General features: G+C 34.1%; 1 protein-coding gene across 1 annotated transcript; it reads left to right on the forward strand.

Annotated features, from left to right (window-relative positions):
• Positions 1-1430: 1430 nt before the first annotated feature.
• LOC149224389 (cell division control protein 2 homolog D-like) lies at positions 1431-2047 on the forward strand. The gene is made up of 2 exons (XM_089388173.1): positions 1431-1602; positions 1665-2047. Exons 1-2 carry the CDS (start codon positions 1431-1433, stop codon positions 2045-2047), a joined length of 555 nt encoding a protein of 184 aa, XP_089244299.1.
• Positions 2048-22334: the final 20287 nt, after the last annotated feature.

Genomic DNA, 22334 nt, shown 5'->3' on the forward strand with positions numbered 1-22334 from the left:
AAATAAACATTTTTCATGAAAATATGTGTAATTGTGTTTTTAATTATACTTACCAATATAAATAAATTTTTAAATTACTACAGTTTAATTAATTTAAAAACCATTCTTTTAGTATTAAAATTATCAATATAATTGATGATGATGATGGTTAACTTCAGCTAGACCAAACATTGGTTTATCAGACCTAAAGAAATAAATTATTTATTTTGATTTAATATTTTATTCCTATGCTCAAAAAACTTGGAGAGAAGCCTCCTGAACTCACTATAATTTTGACATCGTAATAAATTATTTATTTTGATTTAAGATTTTATTCATATGCTCAAAAAGCTTGGAGAGAAGCCTCCCCAACTCACTATAATTTTGACATTGTAAAAGGCTAAAAAGGTCAATATTGTAACAAAGATTGTGAAACTGAGATCTAATATGTTATATATTAAATATATGAAATATGTTATATATAACAAATACTAATTATTAATATAAAAATTGTAGCTAATTTTAAAAGACATAGTTTAAGGAGACTTTTTTTTTGCCCTGAAAGTTATTGAAATTCGAGTTATATTTTGAAAAAATCATGTAGATATTAAGTAAAAACTATTAAATTTCATCATTTTAGGTGCCCCAAAAATTTTTGATAGTGTTGAATCCATTTCCACCATAAAAATATGATTCAAACACATCATCCACGAAAAAAAATTAAACTATTTTACCGAGCCCTAAACCTCGAAGCAATTCCTCCCTCCCCTCCTCCATAGACTCCATTTTAAAAATTTAAACTTTCAGATTTACTCCACTTTCAACCCATAAATAAAATACAAAGCTCTTTAGAAAAGGTTTGCCGCTAATTTTAGAGATACAAGCTTTCATATTTACCCCAGTTTCAACAGATAAATAGAACACAGCTATTTTTAATAATAAGTTTATTTTCTTATTTTCAACCCATAAATAAAATACAAAGCTCTTTAGAAAAGGTTTGCCGCTAATTTTAGAGATACAAGCTTTCATATTTACCCCAGTTTCAACAGATAAATAGAACACAGCTATTTTTAATAATAAGTTTATTTTCTTATTGTTGAAATTGTGTTTCAGTAAAAAGAAAGAAGTACGGGAAGCAAAGGTCGGAACTACGAGAAACAAAGATAGCAAATGGTGTTTCAGTAAAATGAAAGAACTGCGAGAAATTGTGTTTCAGTTAAATGAAAGAACAACGAGAAGCAAAGGTCGGAACTAGCAGAAAACAGCAAAAGGAGCACTCAATTTGGATGGCTAAAAGTAGCAGGAAAAAACTATTAAAGCTTTCTCATGCCAACCCCAGAATGTCTGTCTTTCTTATTATACGCCCTCCTCTTCGTTGCATTCAAAATTAAATTCCATATCACCACTTGAAGCTTTATTGAAATTGCAATTCAGATCATTAGAATTCAAGCATGTCTCAGAATTATCTACTTTTGAATTCCTTAGGCCATGGCACATATCTGCTTTTTAATTACTTAGGGCATGGCACATATGGCGTTGTTGTAAAGGCCGTGAATGTTGATACAGGAAAGATAGTGGCCATGAAATTTTCTCATGACTGTGACGTGACGTTGAAGGAAGGAGGTCTGTTAAAGTTCCTGAGCCCAAGTATGTGGTGGGTTTCTGTGCGTGTGAAAAAATTGAAGGTTATGATGATCAGTATACAGACCCACCTTTTGTATACATTGCAATGGAATATATGGATGTGTCCCTGGACAAATTCATTCATGTTCTGCATGTCCGATGGGGTTCATCCATTTTTGGGTGCCATTATAGATTAGGGGTGATGAAAAGGTTACTATGGGAACTCTGCAACGGTGTGGCTTATTGTCACAGCAAGGGTGTTGCACACAGGGACCTTAAGCCCTCTAACTGTATGATAAACATGGAAGCCACTGCCCTCAAGATTGCGGACTTTGGCATGGCTGTCAGGGTGGAAGACTCTGAGCATGGTGTTATTGAGAACAATAAATACCATGTTGAAAGTATAATTTCAACTGTGCGACAGCTGAGGCATGCGGCAGCCTAAGGACAATAATCCAGGCGTATCGGCAAAGTCGAAGTGAAATGGCCGATATCGCATATCGGCAAGTCTGCATATCGGCAAAATGAAGTGAAGGCATTATAAAGGAGCCTTTGTGTTTTGCGATAAGCGAACGCCGATATCGCATCGGCAAAGTCAAAGTGAAGGAGTTATGAGGAAGCTCTTGTGTTTGCGATGAGCGATCGTCGATATCGCATCGTCACATCACTATCGGCAATGTCATAGAGTTGAAGTCTTTGACATGAGTAAAGTTGCGATGCGATGGAGTGGACCCGATGGCTTCCCAAAACCAAATTGCATAATGTTTGAAATTCACCCGGCGGCAAATATTAAATGTTGCGTGGAGTAAATCTAAGTTTTGGTTGACCATACGTCTTAATGAAATGTCATAGTGGTAGGTAAAATATTAAAGTTTTACATAGAGTTCGTAAGTTTTTTTTATGAGAAGGAATGGGCGTATGTACTTATCACATAAATTCTGTATGGGATAGGTGATGTAATTTATTACTGTGTTGACTTGTGTTTTTATGTATGGCACACGGGAGGTTTTAGTGTGAGTTCACAGTAGAGTAAAATTAGAGTGGTGAAGCGAAAACCATGTGTTGTATTTCATACACAGCAGTGTGAAAAATGTGAAGAACCAGAGGGTGAATGCACAGCAGTGCACAAATGTATTTGGTAATGTTTTGTAAGGAATGGTAAAACAGAGGAATAGCAAAAACCATGTGTGGTTTTGCATAAAGGAAATGGTGGAGCGTGAGATAAAGGAAATGGTGGAGCGTGAAATTTTGTAAGCCTGTGTGAATTTTGTTTTACAGCAGTAAGCTCATGTAAACGTTTGTTACAGCAGTAAGTTATTTTTCACAGCAGTGAATATAAAAAGGGTTTTACAGTGGTAAATCTTTGTATCAATTTTTAATGAATAGAAAGTTTTAATGGTGGTGAATTACTCTGTTTTCTCTGTGAAATTTTTTTTTGAGTCTTCCTGTGCACAAAAGATCCTGGAGTAAAGTAAAAACAGAGCATTGCCTCTGTGTGTTTGAATATTTGGTTTTTGGTATTTTCCCCATTCAAAAAGAAAGATAGCCAACAGTGGTATCAGAGCTAGCTTAGGCTCTTGAAGGTGTTCAAGAAGCTGAAGGGAGAAGGTTGTTGCTGCAGCAAAACCTCTCAGGCAGACAGAAGACTCAGACATCAAAGGATTCAGGTATTTCAAAAGTTTTTTTTGTGTTGCTAAAGAAACAGTCAGTTGTTTTTAAATACACAGTCAAGGAATGGCTAGCACAAGCACTGGTATGGGTTTGTTTAACACCCAGCTCCCACAGTTTAATGGGAAGAACTATGACTACTGGTCAATAACTATGACAGCCCTGCTTGCTTCCCAAGATTTATGGGAAATAGTTGAAGATGGCTTTGAAGAACCAGCAGATGAAACTGAGTTCAATGCACTAACTCAGGGAGAGAAGGATCTGCTTAAGAACAATAGGAAGAAGGATTCAAAAGCCCGAGTGTTGTTGTATCTAGCAGTAGACCAGAGTATGTTTCCAAGGTTAGCAGCAGCTAAGACAGCCAATGAAGCATGGCAAACCCTTAAGACAGCCTATCAAGGCATGGAGAGAGTGAAGACAGCAAAACTACAATTGCTGAGGAAGGATTTTGAGAATCTGAACATGAAGGAGTCAGATAACATTGACTCATTCTTCACTCATGTGATTGGTGTAATCACACAAATGAGAACTCATGGAGAAACCATTGAAGACAGAAGAATAGTGGAGAAAATATTGAGGGTCTTACCCTCAAGGTTTGATGCCATAGTCACCACCATTGAAGAGACAAAGGATCTCTCAAACTATTCAGTTGATGAGCTACACGCATCACTGATAACACATGAACAGAGGTTGAGTAGGAATGAAAACTCATCTCTTGAGCAAGCCTTCAAGACCCAGATGTCCTTTGGAAGAGGCAGAGGTCAAGGCAGAGGAAACAAAAGAGGAAGAGGCAGAAGCCAGAACAGAGGAGGAAGGAACAACCCATCAAATGCACAAGGAAGAGGCTGCAATCCAAATCAGGACCAAAGTCAAGGCAGCAGCCAACAAAGAGATCAACATCATGCTCAAGGACAAAGGTATGATAAATCTAATGTTCAATGCTATTATTGCAAAAAGTATGGACATTATGCTAGTGATTGCAGAAAGAAACAACATGATATGAACAGCAGACAAAATGCAAATGTTACAAGAGAAAACAGCAGTCAAGACAATGTTCTGTTAGCTTGTAACATGGCTGAAACACATAGTGAGGACATATGGTTTTTAGACTCAGGTTGCAGCAACCATATGACCGGAAATATAGCCTTCTTTTCTGCCCTAGATAAAAATGTGAAATCAGAAGTCACACTAGGAACTGATAGTAAAGTGTCTGTTATGGGAAAAGGAGAAATAAAAATACTTTCAAAGCAAGGAGAAAGGAAAACCATAGCAGATGTCTACTATGTCCCCGGAATGAGATGTAATCTCTTGAGTATTGGACAGCTTGTCCATAAGGGGTACAATGTTTTCTTTAAAAAAGATGTGTGCACCATCATGGATATACCACCCAGCAAAAGATGCATTGCTGAAGTGAAGATGACAAGGAACAGGATGTTCCCTCTCCGGATCAGGGCAGACATGAAGAACAAAAGGGAAATGGCAGCAGTCACCCAAGAGGCCTTCCAGAGCGTGCCAAAGGATGAGAATTGGTTATGGCACTTGAGATTTGGGCATCTAAATTTTGGAGGCCTCAACTTATTGAGCAGAAAAGGAATGGTAAGAGGATTACCATTGATAGAGAAGCCAGACAGCCTTTGTGAAGGCTGCATATTGGGAAAACAACATAGAGAAAGTTTTCCATCAGGGAAAAGCATAAGGGCAAAGGCACCCTTAGAAATCATCCACTCAGATTTGTGTGGACCAATGCAAGCTCCATCATTAGCTGGCAGCCAATATTTTCTAACATTCATTGATGACTGTACAAGAAGAACTTGGATATATTTTCTTAAAAACAAAAGTGAAGTGTTTGAGAAATTCCAAAATTTCAAAGCACTTGTGGAGAACCAAAGCGGGCTGCATATAAAAGTTTTGAGAACTGATAGAGGAGGTGAGTATATCTCCAAGGAATTCCTAAGATTCTGTAGAGAAAATGGAATTCATAAACAGTTTACAACTCGGTACACCCCACAGCAAAATGGAGTTGCTGAAAGGAAGAACAGGACCATCATGGATATGGCGAGGAGCATGTTGAAGGCAAAGCATTTGCCAAATGAGTATTGGGCTGAAGCTGTACATTGTGCAGTTTATATATTGAATAGGTGTCCTACAAAAGCAGTCATGAACAAAGTGCCAGAAGAGGCATGGAGTGGGAGAAAGCAAGGAGTCACCCACATGAGAGTTTTTGGGTGTGTGGCCTATGCACACATACCAGATCAGCTAAGGAGGAAGTTGGACAGCAAAGGGGAGAAATGCATCTTCATTGGATACAGCGATGAATCCAAAGCCTACAGGCTGTACATTCCATCTACCAAGAAGTTCTTTGTCAGCAGGGATGTTCAATTCATTGAAGAGGAAGCTTGGGATGGAAGCATAGAGAAAACAGTGAATGTCAAGAACTGTTTGTCTCATGATGAAGATGAAGAGGAGGTGTCTGAAATGAATCCCCAAACAGCAGCGCCAACACAAGGACAGCAAGGTACACCATTGAGGATAAATGAGAGTGCTTCTCCAAGCACACCACAAGGAGGAAATTCAAGTGCATCTTCAAGCACTTGCACACCAAGTGAAAGAGGTAAGAAGTTTAGAAATCTAAGTGACATTTATAATGAAGGAATGAATTCCTTATTTGCCTTGTATTGTCATGTTGATGATCCCATTCATTTCGAGGATGCAATTAAAGACAGGAAATGGATAGAAGCTATGAATGAGGAAATTAATGCCATAGAGAGAAACAAAACATGGGATTTGGTTGAGTTACCAAAAGGCAAAGAAGTCATTGGTGTGAAATGGGTCTACAAGACCAAAAGCAATGCTGAAGGCAAGATTGAAAGGCACAAGGCAAGGCTGGTTGTCAAAGGGTACAAGCAGCAGTATGGGAGAGATTATGAGGAGACTTTTGCACCGGTTGCAAGAATGGAAACCGTGAGAGCAGTGCTGTCCATAGCAGCACAAAACAAATGGAAAGTCTACCAAATGGACGTGAAGTCAGCATTCCTAAATGGAGTGTTAAAGGAAGAGGTCTATGTGGAACAGCCTCTCGGATATGAGAAGAAAGGTGAAGAGCACAAAGTGTGCAAATTGAAGAAAGCTCTTTATGGGCTGAAGCAAGCGCCAAGAGCATGGTACAGCAGGATAGATTCTTATCTACTGGATAATGAATTCGACAAATGTGAAGGAGAACCCACAGTCTACATCAAAGAAAAGGATGGTAAAATTTTAATTGTTGTCTTGTATGTAGATGATGTTATTTTCACCGGAAATGATATTTATCTTATTGAGAATTTTAAATCAGTCATGAAGGATGAATTTGAAATGACTGACATGGGTTTGTTGAGATACTTCTTAGGCATAGAAGTAGATCAAAATGAAAAAGGAATTTTTATATCTCAAGCAAGATATGTAAATCAAGTTTTGGGCAGATTTAAGATGGAAGAATGCAAGGCAGCAATCACTCCCACAGTGATGGGATTAAAGCTCAGCAAAGAGGACAGCAGCAAGGACTTTGATCCTAGCTTGTATAAAAGCATTGTGGGCAGCCTTATGTATTTAACAGTAACTAGGCCTGATTTAATGTATGCTGTTAGTTTAATTTCCAGATTCATGGAGAGGCCAAAGGAGGCACATTGGCAGGCAGCAAAGAGAATTTTGAGGTATGTCAAAGGTATCAAAATGTTTGGCATATTATATAGTGTCTCAGAAAGTTCAGATTTAATTGGTTACACTGATAGCGATTGGGCTGGAAGTGTAGATGATCGGAAGAGCACTTCCGGTTATGTTTTTAATATGGGTTCAGGAGCCATTTCATGGGCTTCTAAGAAGCAGTCCATTGTAGCATTGTCTACAGCAGAGGCTGAATATGTGGCAGCTACAGCAGCAGCATGTCAAGCAGTGTGGATGAGAAGAATGTTGAGAAGCTTAGGCCAAGAGCAGGCAAAAGCGACAGTCATCTTTTGTGACAATAGCTCAGCTATTGCATTGTCAAAGAATTCAGTGTTTCACAAACGAACGAAGCACATCGATACAAGGTTTCATTATATCAGAGAATTGGTAAGCAATGGAGAAATCAGTTTGCAACATTGCAGCACTCAGGAACAGGTCGCAGACATCCTGACAAAACCATTGGATCAGAAAAGCTTCGAATTTTTGAGGAAGTGTTTGGGTATGATTGAATGCCCGACAGTTGAAATTAAAGGGGAGTGTTGAAAGTATAATTTCAACTGTGCGACAGCTGAGGCATGCGGCAGCCTAAGGACAATAATCCGGGCGTATCGACAAAGTCGAATTGAAATGGCCGATATCGCATATCGGCAAGTCTGCATATCGGCAAAATGAAGTGAAGGCATTATAAAGGAGCCTTTGTGTTTTGCGATAAGCGAACGCCGATATCGCATCGGCAAAGTCAAAGTGAAGGAGTTATGAGGAAGCTCTTGTGTTTGCGAGGAGCGATCGCCGATATCGCATCGGCACATCACTATCGGCAATGTCATAGAGTTGAAGTCTTTGACATGAGTAAAGTTGCGATGCGATGGAGTGGACCCGATGGCTTCCCAAAACCAAATTGCATAATGTTTGAAATTCACCCGGCGGCAAATATTAAATGTTGCGTGGAGTAAATCTAAGTTTTGGTTGACCATACGTCTTAATGAAATGTCATAGTGGTAGGTAAAATATTAAAGTTTTACATAGAGTTCGTAAGTTTTTTTATGAGAAGGAATGGGCGTATGTACTTATCACATAAATTCTGTATGGGATAGGTGATGTAATTTATTACTGTGTTGACTTGTGTTTTTATGTATGGCACACGGGAGGTTTTAGTGCTAGTTTACAGTAGAGTAAAATTAGAGTGGTGAAGCGAAAACCATGTGTTGTATTTCATACACAGCAGTGTGAAAAATGTGAAGAACCAGAGGGTGAATGCACAGCAGTGCACAAATGTATTTGGTAATGTTTTGTAAGGAATGGTAAAACAGAGGAATAGCAAAAACCATGTGTGGTTTTGCATAAAGGAAATGGTGGAGCGTGAAATTTTGTAAGCCTGTGTGAATTTTGTTTTACAGCAGTAAGCTCATGTAAACGTTTGTTACAGCAGTAAGTTATTTTTCACAGCAGTGAATATAAAAAGGGTTTTACAGTGGTAAATCTTTGTATCAATTTTTAATGAATAGAAAGTTTTAATGGTGGTGAATTACTCTGTTTTCTCTGTGAAATTTTTTTTGAGTCTTCCTGTGCACAAAAGATCCTGGAGTAAAGTAAAAACAGAGCATTGCCTCTGTGTGTTTGAATATTTGGTTTTTGGTATTTTCCCCATTCAAAAAGAAAGATAGCCAACATACCAGGAGTACGTTACTTTTTGGTACAGAGCTCCCGAATTGCTGATGGGACGCACCTCATACAATTGTTTTGCAGTGGACGTTTGGTCAATGGGATGCATATTTGCAGAATTGTTCATCGGTGAGCCGCTATTTCGTGGGCAATCTGTAAAGGAGCAGTTGGATATCATATTTCCAAATCCGGGAAAGCCTTTCCCATCCCTCACAAGATTTGTTAAAAATGTTGGGTGTCTAGAAGGTGTGGATTTGCTGAAACAAATGTTACAAGTGGATGGAAACAAAAGAATAACAGCTAATGAAGCTCTGCAACATCCAAACTTTCAGTGCTACAGGACTAGAAACAGCTGCCATAAAGATTAAAACTGGAAATCAGCTACAAATCTCTTGATGATAACATTATCAAGATAGAGGCCGATGCTCTCTTAAAGAAAGAGCTGCTGGAAATGGAAGCAGGTGCTATGAAGCTGACTCTAGTAAAAGATGGGACAGCACAGCTTCCCACAGTGCATCCCACTCTGGGACAATCAGTTTTTTGATGTTTTGCAGATTGGGTTACAGTCTTGCAACTTGTTTTGGCTTTGTCACCAACCTGATGTTTTGCTTCTAATTTATTTTCATCTGGTGATAAACAAAGTGTCAATTTTTTCTCAGGATAAAATACTATTCTTTACAGAGGCTGAAAAGTCCAGAACAATGTGAACAGGACAGCTTCCAGGTTTTTTTGAAGATTTCTCCTATCAATTTACTACCGGAGGGTTTTCTGTGATTTCTTGCACTTATGAAATTTAATCAAATTTCTACTTGAATAAAAGTTCAGAAGAGACTATATCACTAATGCTAGCACAGCACACATAATTGAGAAGCCGATATGACGCATTGTTTTTTTGGGGTGTGTTACAACTTTGGTGACCATGCAGCTGAGTTATTGCATGTTCAGTTTGTAACTCCACCTTGAAAGACTGAAATGTGTGGTGTAGGATAAGAAGCTCTCTGTTAAGGCGCAATTGTTATTCCCCAAAATTCTAATATCTAAATTCTATCCTGTTCATGTCTGTGCCAGGTGATGTGTCTTTTTCATGTGCATGTGTTTATTCAGATATAAACTACTTAAGTTCTCACCAGCCTGGGCTACAGTGGCCATTCTGATGATCTATTTCATACTCATTGCATTTTTCTAATAAGGATACAAGAGCTTATTTGTATTAAGAAGAAACGACCAGAACGGGAGCAAATGTGGACCCATGTACAAATTTGTTTCGTCCTGCGACATTGCTCACAATTATAGAAAATATAATTAGCGTGATAAAGATGCACATTGGGTTAGTACTCTCTTCATTATTCTATGATTCAAAGACAGTGATTAAGTTTTGAAGTGTTTAGCGTGTTTGTATGCTTAACAAAGAAAATGAATCTCTATGGATGAGATTAGTTGGCTAGGGAAACAGGTACGTTACTTATTGGCTCCACTGGGTAGAAAGGCGGAAATCTTCTCTTGGAGGTCACCACTATAGAAGCCCACCACCTACGTGTATTGCAAATGACTGTACAAATATATGGAAATGACTGTACAAATATATGGATATGACTGTACAAATATCTATCCGCCTTTTGCATTCCCCATGGGTGATTCAATTAGTTCATATGGGTTCCACTATAATCAACGGTTGGCAGCTGATAGAAAGGGTGTTTCATGGAAGGACCTCAAATCCTCTAAAAGTGTGTGATAACCAAGGATTAGGCGCTCAAGAGCCTAGAGTATGGATCCATTGTCATGGTGGAATATTGCTATGGCGGAATATTACTATGGAATTATTGAGATCAAGAAGTGTAAGGAGTATATTGGGCTATGGTACATTAACTCTTACCTTTTAGTGGATATTTAGTGAGTGGGATGAATATTTATAAAAATGAAAATAGATTAGTTTTTTTTGGTTACCTTGCAAATATTACAAATATTTGTTTTCTAAATTGTGAGTTAAGTGAGAGATGATATTTTAAAAAAATTAATGGGTTATTTGTTGTTTTGTCGATACTTGACAACGAATGGTTGGAGATTATATTTTCAAATGTAGTAGGGCTCTATTGTACTCATATTATGCATGGTAAGATTACTTCTAGAAGATGATTGAGTTGCATCATTCAAACAATATATGTATTGTGACGAGTGGTTGGAGATCATATTTTCAAATGTAGTAGGGTTGTTTTGTACTCATATTATGCATGGTAAGATTATTTCTATAAGATTATTGAGTTGCATCATTCAAACAATATATGTTTGCACTTGCAGACTACAACACTATTACACCCAGTATCTTGAAAATGATAAAAAGTCAATGAATAATAATCCATTTTAAGGTTTCATCACATGTAATAGCATTAAATGCAAAGCTTTTTGGACAAAACTTTTTGAAGTGAGAGCCCCCAATGTTAGCTCAATTGGTCGAGTCCCCATCGTTAAAGTAGATTTGTTGTTGAGAGGTCATAGGTTCAATTCGCTCGACACTCTCGAGGCCAGACTTCATGGATGAGCCGGCAAGAAGTGATCCCTTTGGGTGGATCTTCCTTATACAAATATTCTTCAGACGTAGTGATTACTGATCTGTAGGACCCGTGAAACACATACAAATATTTTTAACGAAAGGTACTATGGTATGGCCCCAGTGGGGGGATACATGGGATTTGAATATATATGATAGAACCTCTAGTGGGGGGCATATATGGGGTTAAATGTGTATGTAATAGGGTTAGCCTAATAATAAAGGGGTCATGTATGCAATGTGTGAATAGGTATATATGGAGATCATGTAATCGTTATCAAGGTCATGTGATTTGGATGTATGAAACTATTTGTGTATTTTAACTAGATTTTCCTACTCTTTAATGAGTTATTGTGTAATTTATTTCTCTTATTGGTATTGGAGTTGTACTCCTCACTCACATTGGTGCACATGTTGTGTACTTTTGGTTTCTTATGATATTTTAAGGATTTTGTTCATAACAAACACATGATGAATTAACCAAGTTTAGACAATGCCTCAAAAGGATGATTATGAATATAGGTTGTATGTAGAGTGTGGATTTGCTCATTAAAAGGTTGGAAGTGGATAAGAATAAGACAATCACAACTAAAGAGGCTTTGTGACATCCATACTTTTGGTGGTGATGAAGTTCCATAGGAAAAACCACATGCTGGAAAACAAATTATGCATACGAAAAGGTGGGTGGAATGAAGGCTTCCATGTCTATCACACAAGATTTGGAGACAAATATCAAATTTAACCAAAGATATGGAAGGCAAGATATTATTACTAGATACATGATAATGTTGTTCATTAGCATCTTGATTATAGGCCCTTTTTTTGCTAGTTAGAGGTTACACTAGAGCGAAATATGGGAATTATTTATGTGGAAACATGGTGGCTAGGTTTCATATCTAGTTTATGGATTGATATTTGATCCTACCCTTTGTTATGGTTTGTTAGCCTATCACCATGGGGTTTTCAAGTGTGTTATTAATTAGCAAAATTTATTTGTGTTTATGCATAATAAAGGAGAGACTCCATACTATTACCTTGTTATGATAGGCACTTCATAATGTTGGCCAATATCTTACATCATTCATTCATTAAGGGGATTTTAAATTGTGAAAACTAGAGTCAATATATTGTAATTATTGGAGTAGGGGATGTGGGATAGGAGGAGTTTATAAATATTTGGGGGTATAAAAAGGGGCATTTGGTAAAAATAGAGGATATATACTAAATATGTGGGTTATTTTTATTAGAAAAATATATTGGGAGTGGATTTCAACAAAAGGATTTTGGGAGGTTTTTATTAATATATAGTGATATTAGAGGTATTCTTTAATGTCCCATGAATGCAGATGTTATGACACGGGATAATTAAGTGGATACCTTGTGCTTATTGTTTCTTAGAGATGTTTTCATATAGGTGGTAATTATGGAAATTGTTCTAGCAATAATTGATGAAAATAAGGGCCTATTAAATTTGTTTAGAAAACCTAAGTATGTAAATCTATAGAGAAAAGAAATTTTGGGGGAAATATTTATTTGGATTCTCATATATGACCATGGGTAATCATGAGAATGTTAGGGTTTCTAAAGGGTCATGTCCTTCCTTGGAGATAGATGAAAATTTAAGCTAGATGTTCCTTTTGATTAAGGGGGAGTTGGTGGGAAGTGAAAAGGTTGTAAAGAGGGCCTCACTTCCACTAACATCCATTAATGACATAGAATTTGTAGTCATTCAATGTCAATGTTAGTACTGTTGGGAATGCTAGAAGAATCCAAGAAAGGGGGTGACAATCACGATTTTTGAATCCAATTTTTCTCTAAAATCACCACTAAGGTCAATGAGAAGGGGAGGTTGGGCAATACATAGTGTGGCAAGGAAGAGGTGGTAAAGAGGAGAAGGAAACCTAAATGTGTTAAATGGAGAATACAAGGAATGATATTAATATTTAGAAAAGATGTGGTGATGAAGCATGTGTAACTCTATCAGTGATTTGAATTGGATAATTATATTATTTGTCATCCATCTCAATGCATTTAGAGTGGAAAAAGTGGAGGAATCAGCTCAGTTGACCGTTTTAACCGGTGGGACCCAGTTTGGCGAAACGGGGTTCAAAACCTTCCCGGAGCATTTTGAGGCATCAAACAACATTTTTGCGGGTAAAACTTTGCCGCTCAACCGTAGCACTTTTTCATGTTATTCTACACACAAATACCTTTCCAATGGCATAATAATTGCATCAATCAGAGTCCGTATGCAAAAGCTATGTCACTCATAAGTTCACCTTCCTGTTTTCACACCTATAGTTCGGGAGGATGTCACGCCAGCCCCCATTATTCATGGAAAAGGGGCTAGCCACGTGTTTTGATGTAAAATACTCTAGAAGATTCTATTTTGTAACTCTAGTTAAGATTTGATGTAGTCAAACTTAACCACTAGTAGGCTATCGGGTTGTGTTATAACTGCACGCCACTAGGAGGATGAGGCATTTCATTCTTTCGTGAGAATTTTGTTCCATAGTTGAGAAAATATAGATAGGAGAGATAGGAGGTAGAGCACACAGAGAGGATATGTACACCGTAGTAGCCCACAGGCCACAGACGTTACTTCATTGTATCTGCAGCCATATTTCCAGAAAGAGAAAGAGAGCGAAACAACCTCACCTTCCAGTTGGGTTTTCTCCCAAAAGAGTTTCCAAGAAAGAATATCTTGTGTATTATGTGTGTGTGAGCTTATTTTTTCGTTCTCTACTTTTCTTCTTGATTTACTTTTACATGCATGCATTAATTACAGTTAATTTTACAGATTTTGAAATTAAATAAACTATAATAGTGTAGAATCTCATATTTTAATATAATATTGTCAAATCTGTTGTGACAAATTGTCCGATGGAATATCCATGGCACTTTACAGATCAATCAAGAAGCAACATTGATGGGAAAATTTCATGATAGAGTTATCTCTATAAAATCAATGAGCTTTTGGGTGAGAAAAGGAATAGAAACAACTTTGGCTATGCCCCTATTTCCCATTCATTCGCTAGTTGTTAGATTACTTCTATATTTCAAATAATAAAGAACAAAGAAAACATACGACATACTCCACTACCACAATGGCATCACAATTATAACTCAACATGCTACTAAATGACTTTTCATTTTCCTTTTCTCTTTCCCTCTTTCATTTATCTTCCCTCCCTATACTCCTTTTACACTATTTTTGGGGAAATTTTCCATCCTTGAATAAGGTTTTTCCTTATTGCTTACACATTTTTGTTCTTATGGGTTTTATATTGAGAGACAAAGAATCCAGGAACTAAGGATCATCATTTTATTTTCTCAACTTTTATAGTTGCTCACATGAAGGTGTCTCCTCCAACTTAAAATGCATTTTCTATTTTCAAAATAGGCTCTTTCTATTTCTTTATTAGACCAATGTAGCTTTATATTCATAACAACATAATTGTAAATTATATTTATACCATGAAACTCCATTCTAGATATTATATTACTCAATATATGGAGCTCTCTATTTGATCCATAGTTTTATTCAATCATATAATGGTTCATTATATTTCTATTTCAATTCCATTTAGTTAATATTCCTTTTATTTTATGATTTTATTGTGTTACTAATATATTATTTAAATGGGATTGGAAACCACAATATTCACATTGAAATAACCTACTTATTCTAGTTGGGGACTTAGATTAAGACCAATTGTTTCCACTCTCACCCTTTCACTTTCGTATTCAATTTATGGTTCATCAAGTGGGATTATTCTTTATATATTTTTATTAATTTTTATTAGGATATTGTATTCAGTTTTTAGTTAAACTCATATTAGTTTGGTTTTGACCAAAAAAGGCAAAATTTTCATAGTTTAATTTTGCATAATAAAATATAGTATTATTTGACAATATTTTAATTTATTTTTTTGCAATCTAATTGGCTATCAAAATGAAGATATTATTGGTCATTTTATTGATTAATTAGCTGAAAGACACAAGTTTCAATCATGTTCTGGTCAATCACATGTAATAATACTATAAATTTACACCATTTTTAATGGCGATGTCTTTACAGAGTAACAATTAGTGATATAAAATGTCAATTACCTCCTTGGTTGATTCTAGAAGCTCTCGTTCAAATGTTAATAGAGCTAATATTTATCTCACAACAAGAAATCTATATCACATGCAAAAGAAAAATTTGGAGAATAAATGATATATCATAAATTTTGGAAAACTTCCTCTGAGACTAACAAGACTCTACGTTGTACAAATTAACCAGCATAGATCCATCTTAAATAAGGTTCTAATATGAGTTGAGAGAAATCCAATTTCTTGAAGTGCAAATTTTTTGCCTCTCGGCTCAATAAATCTAATCGAATTTTTGTTCGGATTAGAGAAAACTGGCCATAAATGTGGTTTATCTCTGGTTGGTGTGAGTTCGAAGCTCTTTGTATATTAGAAAGCTTTGTATTCATTAAACCCACTTCAATGCTTCCAACCACTGTCATGTTACATTGATAGTAGCATCATACCCTTCATTTTTATAATTTTGGAAGGTTGATAATTTGATTTTTATATTACTGAAAATACTAAAACAAATAATTAAGGTGATTTTAAAAATATTTTTTATTATGAAAAAGTAAATCTATAAACATTATTTTGGTGACAAGTTAATCTCTAAGGGTGAGATAAATATTTGTGGAAAAAATCTAAAAATTACATTTTTCATATATTTTTTTAAATTCAGAGAGATTCAAAATTTTATTAAATATTAACACAACTAAATATTTATCATAAAAAAATTCTAATTATTTTTAACAAAAATATATTATATCTTCTATATTTTAAAAATATAAATATTAATATTTAAAATATAATAAATAATGTATTAAAATGTATATTTTGATAGATAAAGAAAAGTGATTCAAAATTTTATTAAATATTAACCCAACTAAATATTTATCCTAAAAAAATTCTAATTATTTTTAACAAAAATATATTATATCTTCTTTATTTTAAAAATATAAATATAAATATTTAAAATATAATAAATAATGCATTAAAATGTATTTTTGATTAGAGATAAAGAAAAGTATATATGATAGTTTGATAGTCAGATATGCCATCACATTTCACTTGAATACCAAAGCAACAAAGTAGTTAAATTAAATTGTCATCATGATTTTGTAGTTTTTTATTCAATTCAATTTATCATACTCATATTTTGTTTGTTTTATTATGTCATTTAGATGTAATGATATTAAATTCACACTTTTTCCAGATTTTTCTTTATATATTAAAATTTTAAGTTATCTTTTTTTTTTTTAATTTTAACTTTATGAATAAACAACAACAACAACAAAATACTTAGCCTCAAGGGATAGCTCAATTGGTTGAGCCCTTGTTGCTAAGTACTTTGCTTATTGGGAGGTCCCTTGATGCCCTTGGATTAGGCTTGATATATTAAGTAAATTTTCGTGGATATGTGTGGATTATCACCAGTGAATTGTGATCGTCGGATTACGAATTATTGCCATGGCAGCCACTCAGTGACCGCCAACCATGGTTTCCATAAAAACAAAAAAATTACTTAAACTTAAAACTTCTATACAAATATGAAGCATAACCAAGCTCTTTTCTCTATGACCAACACTTTTACTATACACCATATATGTGTTTTCTTTTCTAGTAATTCCAAAAAATGGGACTGCTCAATATCATGATCTATGAAAAGATATGAGAAAAGAAATAATAGTATTATAAATAAGAATAAAAATTTAGAGATTGATCATTTGAATATAATATATTAATAATTTCATCAATATACAAAAAAAAAAAAATTATGGTTATTTACATTTAATGTATATACATATATAATAAATAGAGGTGTAGTCTAACTTATAGATGAGATGGTATTTTTCAACTACCATTTTCTGGTTAATTTTAATCAAAAAGATTTTTAAAACTTGAGTTTAAGTTAGAGAAAGATTTCGGCAAAAATCACATGGAATCTCATTTGTCGACGCTTTTCAAACCAACTAGTGTGGTTCATCGTCAGGACAAGATGAAGAAACAGATCTAGCTTCTCATGCTAAATAGTCTAAGCAGAGCCTCCAACAGCTAGCATATCTAACGGCTAGTTTGATTTAAGGACAAGGGTCAAAAATATTATAATATTTTAATTCGTAAAAAATAAATAAATTAAGGTAAATGGTACGAGACCTAATAATTAAAAACTAAAGTTAATTAATAATTAGTTACAAAAATATAAATAATTATAATTTACCAGTATTAAGAATAAAAGTTAATAATTAAAAATTATAATTTAATTAAAAAGACAAATTAGTTAATTAAGTGACCTAAAAAATTATATGAGACCTAATAATTTTTTATTTTTTTTTTATAAGTTATAAGTTAATTAAAATAGAAGAAGGTAATTAATAATTTAAAAGGAAAATAAGTAAATTAAAGGATATATAAAATAATTTTATATAAAAGTATTATTAAAAAGTATGTAATTAAGGCAAATGGTACGAGACCTAATAAATCAAAACTATAAGTTAAATAATAAAAATGACCTTGAAAGGCCTAAAAAGTATAAATAATTTTATTTAAAAGTAAATAAGAATAAAAGGTACTAAAGAAAATCAAAGTTAATTATAATTAGTTAATCAAATGACCTAATGGATGAATAAAAATTATGATCGGCGTGAGACCTAATAAATAAAATTTTATTAATAATTTAAACAAGGAAATTGGTTAAAGGAAGAAAATATAATCTCATCTAAAAGTATTATTAAAATTGTAAGTTAATTAAAAAAATTTAATTAGTAAAATTAAATGTTATTGTAATAAAAGATGGAGTAATATATAAATTAATAAAGTATTAATAAAATGAATGTTAAATAATAAGATGTAATTAGAAAAGGATCAAAAGACCTTATAATAAAGGAAAGGTTAAAAGAATAGAGTAAGGAATAAATTAATTTTATTTAAAAATATTAGAAAAACAAAGGATGATAAGCAGTAAAGAAATAGAAAGGAAAATTAGTTTAAATAAATTAATCATCAAAATATATATATATATATATATATATAAAATAATAATAATAATAAATAGATAAATAAGTGAAAAATAAAGATAAAAGACACTAAAAACCAAAGAGGACGAAAAAATGACTAGGAAGAGAGGGCTGGGACCCAACACCTACTGACTTTCCAACCATCATCTCTATTGAGATTGCTTGGTCTCTTTTCGATCTCAAGCGCTTCCCTGAATTTTCGATGATGGAAATGCGAAACCTTAGCAATAACACTGGCTTCTTCAATACAAACATGATGATTGGTTTTCTCAGCATGTTCAGCCAAAGCGGAAGACTTAGATCTCCTATGCTTCAGATCTGTTGCGTGCTCGCTAATCCTCTGATTAATGGAACGACCAGTTTCCCCAATATAGGGGGTCCCACAGGAACAAGGGATCATATAAACACCCTTCATATCTTTAGGGTCGAGGGGATCCTTCGCCGATCTGAGGGACGAACAAATGGTGTTCAGGGGCCTGAAGGACACAGGGATACTATGTCTCCTGAGAATCCTACCAATTCTATCAGTGGTCCCTTGAACATAAGGAAGATGGACACCAGGAACACGATCTTTTGGTTCTTTTTTCGCCATAAAATTCTTGGAAGCTTTAAGGAAAGCCCTATGACCCATGTATCTACTGTAACCATTCTCCACAAAGACATCCAACAGATGGGATTTTTCCTTCTCAAAGCTCTTCTTGTCCGAGATCCTCAGGGCCCGAGTAGCAAGGGTACTAAGAACACCCATCTTTTGAGCCGGGAAGTGGTGGGAATTGGCATGAAGATACTGCTCCGTATGAGTTTTCTTTCGAAACACTCGATGGGCGAGGGAACCATCATCATTCCTAGAAATAAGAATATCAAGGAAAGGAAGGCATCCCTCAACTTCCTGCTCCTTAGTGAACTTAATGGCTGAGGACTGCCTGTTAAGATGATCAAAGAAGAGATCAAGCTCATCCTGGCCATGAGACCAGATGACATTGGTGTCATCCACATACCTCTTCCATAGTTTAGGGAGGAGCCGGGAGGAGTTCATAGCCTTGGACTCGAAATCTTCCATAAACAAATTAGCAACAACAGGGGAAAGGGGGGATCCCATTGCAACCCCACATGTTTGCTCGAAGAACTCCCCTTCAAAACTGAAGAAGGTGGAAGTAAGACATATCTCAACCAACCTAGCCGTGTCAGGATCTGTTAAGCGGTTGATCACATCCATGGCCTCATTAATAGGGATGCAAGTGAACAGGGAGACAACATCAAAACTGACAAGAATGTCCTCAGGATCAAGCTTAATGTCCTTGAGCTCCTCGATAAAGGAAGCAGAGTCTTTTACGAAGGACTCTGTTCGACCAACAAGGGGCTTAAGCTTTAAAGCGAGGAACTTCGCAAGAAGATAGGTAGGACCCCCAATGGTGTTGACGATGGGCCTTAAGGGGGCTCCTTCCTTGTGAATCTTAGGGAGGCCATAGATTCTAGGAGTAATAGGGTTGCTTTCAATGAGCTTATGGTGCAAGGAACTCAACGAGCCAATGGATTTAATGGCCAAAGCCACATTTCTAGCAACCTTCTTCAAGGGATTTTTGGAAAGCTTTTTGTAGCTGCCACTATTATGAAGATGATCCAGCATCTTTCTACGGTAATCAACCATGTTAAGAATCATGGCAGCACCACCCTTGTCTGCTTTAAGAAAAATGATAACCTTGTTCTGGTTTAAGGATCTGAGAGCTAAAGATTCTTCTCTGTTGAGGTTACTCTTAGGCGGCTTAGCCTTTCTCAAGGCCATTGCACAATCCTGCCTGATAGTATCCTTGATCCTATCAGGTAAACCTCAGATCCCAAACTCAATATCACAGATAATATCCTCCACAGGGATTTTTCTAGGGGTTAAGGCAAAATTTAAGCCTTTGCCCAAAACTTTAAAAACAGCAGGGGGAAAAACGAAACTAGAGAGATTAATAACCTTGTTACTAGAAGGAGAAGAAGGGGTAATATCAACAAACCGATTTTTCTTTTTATATTTCAAGCTAGAGAATCTTTTGTTGATATCATTAATACTATCATTATTGTTATTATTAATATTAAAATTATTATTATTCTTAATGTAATAACTATTATTATGATTAACATAATTACTAATGTCATAATTATTATTAAAATTATTGTGATGTTTAGTATTACTACCATAATTCATAATTCGGTTATTATTAATATTGAAACTATTATTATGACTATCGAAACTCATAATGTCATTGTGATGCTTTGTATTAATTAGGTTATCAGCAACATACGAATCAACATTAGGGCGATCACAGCAATTTAAACCTGAGCACTTACCGTTAATGAAAAACCGGTCAATCGAGCCAGCGCTGGTCATTTTTTTTTGATGATTAATTTATTTAAACTAATTTTCCTTTCTATTTCTTTATTGCTTATCATCTTTTGTTTTTCTAATATTTTTAAATAAAATTAATTTATTCCTTACTCTATTCTTTTAACCTTTCCTTTATTATAAGGTCTTTTGATCCTTTTCTAATTACATTTTATTATTTAACATTCATTTTATTAATACTTTATTAATTTATATATTACTCCATCCTTTATTACAATAACATTTAATTTTACTAATTAAAAATTTTTAATTAACTTACAATTTTAATAATACTTTTAGATGAGATTATATTTTCTTCCTTTAACCAATTTCCTTGTTAAATTATTAATAAAATTTTATTTATTAGGTCTCACGCCGATCATAATTTTTATTCATCCATTAGGTCATTTGATTAACTAATTTTCCTTTTAATCATTATAATTTTTAATTATTAACTTTGATTTTCTTTAGTACCTTTTATTCTTATTTACTTTTAAATAAAATTATTTATACTTTTTAGGCCTTTCAAGGTCATTTTTATTATTTAACTTATAGTTTTGATTTATTAGGTCTCGTACCATTTGCCTTAATTACATACTTTTTAATAATACTTTTATATAAAATTATTTTATATATCCTTTAATTTACTTATTTTCCTTTTAAATTATTAATTACCTTCTTCTATTTTAATTAACTTATAACTTATAAAAAATAAAAATAAAATTATTAGGTTTTTTAGGTCACTTAATTAACTAATTTGTCTTTTTAATTAAATTATAATTTTTAATTATTAACTTTTATTCTTAATACTGGTAAATTATAATTATTTATATTTTTGTAACTAATTATTAATTAACTTATAGTTTTTAATTATTAGGTCTCGTACCATTTACCTTAATTTATTTATTTTTTACGAATTAAAATATTATAATATTTTTGACCCTTGTCCTTAAGTCAAACTAGCCGTTAGATATGCTAGCTGTTGGAGGCTCTGCTTAGACTATTTAGCATGAGAAGCTAGATCTGTTTCTTCATCTTGTCTTGACGATGAACCACACTAGTTCGTTCGAAACGCGTCGACAAATGAGATTCCATGTGATTTTCGCCGAAATATTTCTCTAACTTGATATGGATCACAGAAGCCTAAACTCGATTAACTTGAGTTTAAATTGTTTTATCTGCATAATTCGAGTGCCATAGGGGTTTTTAGGGTGTTGAATCCATTTATTTTTTTGGGTGTTAAACTTGTATTGGCAAATTTTGGTGAATTTAGGTGAAAAAGGCTATTTCATCAATAAGTTAGACTACACCATAAATAAATAATAAAATATATATATATATATATAGATATTTATAGATAAAATATATCTTGTATTATGTATAATAAATATATTGCAAATATACATATGTATCTTTTACTTCTGTATAATCCTCTCAATATTTTTATCTTCCAATAATATAACTAATAAAATTACTATATATTTAGTCACTAACAAATCATGTATAAGTAATTTTAGAACACTATAATAAAGTATGTAGATTAAAGAGAGTATAAATTTAGCATAATATTTTCAGGATAAACATTTTAATGAAATCAATCTTTAACTTAATCATGAGAATAGGTTATGGTCAATGAATTCATATTTCAACAAATGAAATTAACAACAAAGTTGTACGTACCTGCAAACAATACATAATT

Source organism: Pinus tabuliformis, chromosome Q (genome assembly GCF_031772625.1).
Source record: "Pinus tabuliformis cultivar Carrire ecotype Pingquan chromosome Q, CPIR1, whole genome shotgun sequence".
Lineage (NCBI taxonomy): Eukaryota > Viridiplantae > Streptophyta > Pinopsida > Pinales > Pinaceae > Pinus > Pinus tabuliformis.